The sequence below is a fragment of the Onychostoma macrolepis genome, chromosome 13 (genome assembly GCF_012432095.1).
Source record: "Onychostoma macrolepis isolate SWU-2019 chromosome 13, ASM1243209v1, whole genome shotgun sequence".
Classification (NCBI taxonomy): Eukaryota; Metazoa; Chordata; class Actinopteri; order Cypriniformes; family Cyprinidae; genus Onychostoma; species Onychostoma macrolepis.
In genome coordinates this window covers 15,218,857-15,226,047 of record NC_081167.1, presented here as the reverse complement: position 1 = coordinate 15,226,047, position 7,191 = coordinate 15,218,857, and the positions used below count along the sequence as shown (strand labels likewise).

General features: G+C 36.2%; 1 protein-coding gene across 1 annotated transcript; it reads right to left on the bottom strand.

The window, feature by feature from the left end:
* Positions 1-624: 624 nt before the first annotated feature.
* Positions 625-6,024, bottom strand: tacr2 (tachykinin receptor 2). Its single transcript, XM_058795968.1, has 5 exons — positions 5,344-6,024; positions 4,105-4,299; positions 3,700-3,850; positions 3,071-3,267; positions 625-2,868 (listed from the first exon to the last, which is right to left on the bottom strand). The coding sequence occupies exons 1-5, from the start codon at positions 5,736-5,738 to the stop codon at positions 2,676-2,678; spliced, it is 1,131 nt and encodes a 376-aa protein (XP_058651951.1). The 5' UTR covers positions 5,739-6,024; the 3' UTR covers positions 625-2,675.
* Positions 6,025-7,191: the final 1,167 nt, after the last annotated feature.

The following is a 7,191-nucleotide window of genomic DNA, read 5'->3' as shown; positions in this document are numbered from 1 at the left end:
TATATGAAGATATTATTTATTTTATTTTTATATTTGATGGTAGACGTGACAGGAAATGGATACCTGAGGGGAAGAAGGTATTTTGTTGCGATTATGCCAAGCTAGTTCCAAACCTCAGTATATTGTCATTTCTCTGTGTGGCAGTTTGTGGTGTGAATATTGCAAAACATCTGAGGAACATTCGCTAACCATAACAGCCTCCTCATTGGTCACAGTTGAAGTGAAGAAGATGTGCAAATTCAGTCTCGCAGTCACAGCTGCCTTCCTGATAATTCAAGCCCCTTATACTGGTCGCTGTACAAATGAACAAGGACAGGAAGCCTATTGCCTTTGCATATCCACTTTCTCTGAAATAGTCTTACCCTCTCATTCCCGAAGAATTTAGCGAATTGTATCATGCGTATTGCTTTTGTCAGCTTTTTGCTGTGTGTGTATGCAGATCTGCGAGTTATCGATACTGATTCCCAGTAAATGTCCTTCTGTGTGCCCTGGCTGGTTATTTGTGAGTGTAGTTGATGTGAGTGAATCTGTGTAGTGGCTCAGAGATCTTCTGATGAATGCATGCCTTATTTGGTAACTGAGGTCTAGTATCTACTGATTTTGTACTATTTCATAGTTGCGCTATATAAATAGATGTTCCTGGAAAAACCTATATAGGAGAAACCCATAAAAATATTTTGATCACCTCAATTTGTGTTCTGTGGTGTCCTTCGCGGTTGCCCAAACACAGTAGCGTATTTATTTATTAAATTTTTTTCCTATGTGATTGTGCCATAAAAGAAAGTCCTATTATATCTATCTCAAATGAATGTATTGACAGTTGATTTGTCAGGTGATGCGGAAAAAGCATGCCTGAACAAAATGGTTCAATTTTAAAATGATCCTCCAATCACATTTCTTAATGTTATAGTGAAAATGCTGGTTATTTTATTATTGATTTTTAAAATTGTCTTGCAGTATTTTTATTTACACACTTAGACATTAAATGGGCCACTGATATCACAAAAATCACAAATAAATAAAGATTTAAACTTTATCTTAATGGAGCCAAATGTGAGCCCGATTGATCAGAAGCTTCAAGGTGAAGTAGTCAGATTATTTGTCTTATTTTTTATGGCTACTGTGTACTTACTCTTTTTTTTCTTTTTTCTTTTTCTTTGTATTCCTGTTCGGTTGTCATATTTGGGTACATCCCAATCCCTCTGTTCTGTTTTACATTTTTGTATTTGACCAAACTCTAGTAATGTAATGCACTAGTAACGCATTAACTGTACGATATCTTTTACTCAGATTTCATACATTCATACAATTAAACAGATCCTAGGCACTCATGCAAAAGAAAAACAAACAAAATCAATAAAAATATCAATTGTGCATTACCCACTGCCATTATATGTGACAGCATAACAAACAAAATAGTTGTATATAGAAAACATACAGCTTAATTATTACTCAGCTACATTTTAGAAATTTATAATTTAGAATTATAACATTTTAGGGAAAAAAAAACATTAACTTTGAAATTAAATATCTCAGGGCTAAAACTAAGGCAAACATACTTAATTCTCTTTAATCAGTCAAACGTATGGAAGTACATGCAGATATATATTAAATATAATGCATGCTGTAAACATTGAGTACCACTGAAATGTAAGCTTGCTTGCCTATTTACAGTACAATTACAACTGTTTGGTTTTGTTTATATTTTAGCTTATATACATGATATCTTCGACCACTATACATAATTAGGCAACACATATTTCCCACCTAATTTTGTCTCTCTGTTTCCAACACTGTCAAATCAACCCAACAGTCATCATACTGCTTACACTGGACTGAATATATCTCAAGCAATCCATACTCTTTGGGTACAGATGCTCTGACCAATTTAATGCTGATTTTGCGGTTTTGTTTTTACATTTAGAGATGCCACTTGACATTTAACCAATATTTACTGCTTAAAACATTCATTGCTCAGTAGTGGTGCATGAATTAACATGGTTAACTGTTGTTCAGGTTTAGGGTCAGTAATATGTTTATTTATATTCTTGAAAGCCTCCTATGCTCAGCCAGGCTGCATTTATTTGATCCAAAATGCAATAAAAAAACTGTAAAGCTAAATTTTTAGCATCTATAACTCCAGTCTACAGAGTCACTTGATCCTTCAGAAATCATTCTAATATGCATGGATTGGTGCTCAGGAAACATTTCTTATTATTATCAATGTTGAAAACAATTGTGCTACTTAATATTTTTGTGGAAACATACATTTTTCAGGATTATTTGATGAATAGAAAGTTCAAAAGATTAGTAATTATTTGAAATATTTTTATAAATGCCTTTATTGCTATTTTTCTGAATATATGCATTCATTTCTTGAAAAAAAAAACTTTCTGACCCCAAACCTTTGAACAGAACATGCAGTATGACCTGATCTATACACATACTAGGACTAGTACTTCAAGCAGCAACACAGAAACAAATAAGGCTTGGTGCTTATGCCATAGGAGTAGATGAAAACTCCACCTGTAAAGCCCGCTGAATCCACAATAGAGAACAATAAGAGGGAAAATCTAAATCTGTTGTGAGGTATTAAGTGTAAGTATGGTCGTGCTTGATTTTAATAATCGCCAACAGGGATGTTTATCACCCTCATCACTGAAATGTTGTAGAATTCAGGCTTTGATTAATTTGGATGTGGTGTCTTCCGGTTCGCTTGCATGATTACGGACCACCATGCTGGTGGTCTCAGTGCGATAACTGCGTCTCATGTGGAAGGTTCTCATGTGCTGCAGCTCCATGTTGTCCTCCTCAGAAATCTTGACGAGGGGGCACCACTGGAATGCTTTGCGAAAGCCTGAGCGGAATCTAAAGAAGGACAGCAGATGCTAGATGTTAACTTCCTGTGCATTAAGAATGGGACTTCCTGAAGAAAAAATAACGATAATAGTATTGATATAAAACTTTATGGATCACTAGATAAACTGACATCAGTGCAAATGCTGCACTAAATATCCATGTTAATGTGTTTACATCTAATTTTTTCTCCTTCCTGTGATGTAATGTTTACCTTTGGTTTAGACAGCAGTAAATGATGGGGTTGTACATAGTGGAACTCATGGCCAGCCAGAAGATGGACAAATAGACCTGCTGGATGTAGTGCTGCTTGTATATGTCTCTGTTGAAGCTCCCCAGGATGAAGTAGATGTGGTAGGGAAGCCAACATATTGCAAAGGTCGTCACCACCACTATCATCATCTTCACAACCTTTATTAAATTGCAAAAATGGCATGAACACAAAGAACTATAATCCAAAACCATAAATAGCTGCTTCCACCAATGAAAAATCTCTCTGGACAGGCTTATTATTATGAAGGACACAAGAAAGAAAAATGTGAAAGGAATGAAAAAAGCTCATTTTCTGTTCTGCAAGAAGAAAAGCATTCTGTCCCCAGGGAAGGTTTTTGTCATTGATTCTTTAAGATTTTATAGAACTTAACTACATTTGCTCATGATAATACACTTTTTTTTTTTTTTTTCAGATGTAGCTACCAATGATGGGTATCTATTTAGAGTTTAGAAACATGACAACTGTCTTCATCTGAGTGTGCATGTGGGCACATAGCATAAGGTAGGCGATTATGTAGAGAAACTGGAATAAATAACAAAATTACACAAGTAAATACTAGCATCCCTAACCTTGCGTTTCGCTTGCATCTGGTTCTGGTAGTGGTTTGATGCTTCTCCAGGGATCTCGCTGCCCCACAGCCTCCGTCCAACCAGGCTGTAGGTCACCAACATCACCAGCAGAGGGAGCAAGTAGATCAGGATAATCACAGCAATCTGATATCTGTGAGATCAAGCATCACTTCAGTCAAATCTACATAAATGCACATTTTTTTAGGTTAGAATCTTCTACTGTCATTTTTTTTATTCCTATGTTATGCCTTTGATGGGCATTAAAATCTTTCAGAAGTTAAAAATTAGGCTACTCTCAATGTTTAACCTCATTTAAAATGATTTTCTTGTCAGTAAAAATTGAGCAAAGCTACTTGTGTAAATCATACAGAATAAAAGGATACAATTTTTGTCCAATTTTCTTACGAGAGCTGATGTTTCCCTCCATAATCGTCGGGCCATTCCACCATACAAACAGTCCGAGGGAAGTAGAATTTGGTGCTGGCGTAATAACACTGAGGAAAGGCCAGTGAAAAAGCCACGGTCCAGATGACCCCGATCAGAACTTTAGTAGTAGTGGAGGAGAGCCTGGGCTTCAGAGGGTGGATTATAGCCATATATCTGTGGATTTCAGCCAACAACATCTTAATGAAAGTGAACGTATGCCTTTAAATTACAGGCTGCCATAAATGTGATATAGCCTATATGTATAACAAAATGGAAAAGGCTGGCAATACCACTTTGTTGACTTTGCCCTTGCCATTCAGTGCATTACAGCGCTTTTTGGACGGAATTCACTGCATGCCTAATATATCACTGGAGCACATCCAGAAAGAGAGGATTGATTGGTTGCGTTATTTCCCATGCTTAATTATTTCACGTGTACGACCGCAGGTAAATTACATGTTCGGAGACGTTGCGCGCTCGAACTACATGCGCACAGGTTCTTAGACCCATTGAAAGCTTAAGTGTGGGTCCTAATCAATTCACCATTTTTATTGAGTTTGCATGAGCTTTTAAGCGCTTTTCTCAATACTTTTAAGTAACCGTGACAATTGCCCATAAAAATAGGAGTTAGGCTATTTATTATTAAAAGGGGCCAAAATGAATATTAATCTAAGATTTATTTTAATAACTAATTTTGACCGTCTATGGAAGATTGGTGGTGGTGCACAGATAAAAGGTTTATAGAGTTGATGGATTTAGAGCTATTTTCCTATGTACACTGACAAAACCTAAACTTTGGTCGAATTAGGTTTATATCCTTGCTGGGAAAAATAGCACTAACCGGCTTCGTCAAGGTCTACCAGGTGGATGTCAGTCCACTTGATTCATCGTTTAGATCAGCTCTTAACCATATATGACCAGCAAAAACATGTGAAACCAGCTGGCATCAGAAGAGTAACAGATCAGATATGTTTTATCACAGGAACTTACAATTTCTGAATTAGCCTATGGCACGGTTAATGTCATGTTATCATATGATGATATATCCTAATATGATAATTATCCTAATCCATGGGAACATGTCATGGTAAACTGAAAAAGAACAAAAAAAGAACAAAAAAAAAAAAAAAAAAAAAAAATATATATATATATATATATATATTGTATAGGCTAAATAACCACAATGATTTTCAGTGAATTGTTTTGTTGTCTGCTTACCTGTCAACAGCAATAGCCGCCATTGAATAAATGCTTGAGAACATTGCTGTTATCGGGAAGAAGTTTTGAAATTTACAGTATCCCAAACCAAAATACCAGTCATTGTGCAAAGCATATACGAAATTAAAGACGGTGTTAAAAGTTGCCATAGATGCATCAGAAAAGGCGAGGTTTACAATGAAGTAGTTGGTGACTGTCCTCATGCGTTTATGTGCCAGAATGATCCAAATAACAGTGACATTGCCAATGATGGAAACAATTACGATTAAAGAGTATGCAATCGCCCATAGTGCCACCTGCCAGTCCGGCTGCTCGAATAGATTGGTGGAGGTTTCGTTTCCATCTTCCTCGTCGTAGAGAAGAGATGTTGAAAGGGGGTCCAAAGTGGTATCCATTGTAACTGTCCGTAGTCACAGGTGATAAATCAATCTGTATGCTTATTCCAGTGAGTGGCTCGCTCTGCTGTCGCTACGACATGGTAAACTTGTGTATTTTAGACATTTGCAGCAGTTCATTTTACAAACAATGAGTGTGGTCAGTGCGCCTCGTGTCCAGACCGCTTGCTTAAGTGCGTTATTGCGCCTGAAGGGATGATATAGAACTGAAAAACTGAAGGAATGTGTGCCAAGTGTTGGAGGTGTGTCGGGTCCAATGCAATGACGTTGACTGAAACACTTTTGCCAGAGCGCATTGTGACGCACAGCATCCTATACTCTTCTAAAAAGCTGGCGAAAAGCAAAATATTTCATTGACATGCATTTGAAACGTTAACCGTGGACAGCTTGCTGTCATTAATAATTGCCAAACCCCTGTAGCGCACACTAATAGAAATGTGTCACAGTTTAGAGCATGTGTAAGGTCTGCTGTACTTGTTCTGCTGAGACGTTGCTTAGTTACCCCTCTTTTCTCCAATTGTGTGAGGTGATATTTGTTCATTTTGTCAGAGCAGTGAGACAGGTGTCTGGGCAGCAGGTGGAGGAAGTGGATAGTGAGTCAGTGTCCATTACTCTTATTTGGACACTTCGAGTGCTATAGGATATTTCAGGTTGATGTCTGAAGATGTCTCTGTCATTATTTTGTGAATTAGGTCTCATCCCAGCACTTTTGAGTAATGGCTAAACTATTTTTTATTCTGTGTCTCTGGTAAATTGCAGTCTGTGAGGTGTTAAGCTAAATATCAAATAATGAGGGAGTTGTGGACACATCAGTGTTTTTGGATTTGTGGAGTAAAATTTAAAATTAGTTTTTATTTTGAAGTAAAAAGATCAAATTAGACCCTTATGATGACTTGGCACAGAACCCAAGTGGTGTGTTGTTATTATTTTTAAATTAAATGTTTATTGTAATTAGTGGGGGTTTTATGTAGCCTAATAATACCATTAATTTGATATACATTTCAAACATCTCTGTAAGCTGAGTGAAATCATTAAATTTGTATTCATAGTGTTGCTATTATGACATAGGCCTATCTTTACTTTTTAATGGACAATTAAATATATTAACAGATTACCTTTCATATGAATCTCTTTTACTTGGATTCTGCTTTGTCTGTCATCAGTTATTCAATTATTCAACTAAATTATCAAAATAAAATATTAAACAGAGTAGTTAATTTAGTATGTTACATTAATTACACTTAAAAATTTAAATATTATTAATAATTATATCAAAAGCTATTATTACTTTCTGTAAAACATTAGACCCCTTTCTGTACTTTCTGGGGTGAGGGCTGGTGCAGTTACTCCTCTCACTCCTCATTTAATAGTTTACATTGCTAAATTAGCAATCCTTTATTAACACATCGGCTGATGTATCATTATCCTCATCCACATTGTTCTTAAGGAGAGC

What these genes read in the sequence shown, in the direction of transcription:
- tacr2 (XM_058795968.1), bottom strand. Translation starts at nt 5,738, where the DNA reads ATGGATACCACTTTGGACCCCCTTTCAACATCTCTTCTCTACGACGAG. An exon ending in AGATGCAAGCGAAACGCAAG is followed by an intron (nt 3,268 to 3,699) that starts GTTAGGGATGCT and finishes AATTTAATAAAG; the next exon opens with GTTGTGAAGATGATGATAGT. An exon ending in TACTGCTGTCTAAACCAAAG is followed by an intron (nt 2,869 to 3,070) that starts GTAAACATTACA and finishes GTCCTTCTTTAG; the next exon opens with ATTCCGCTCAGGCTTTCGCA.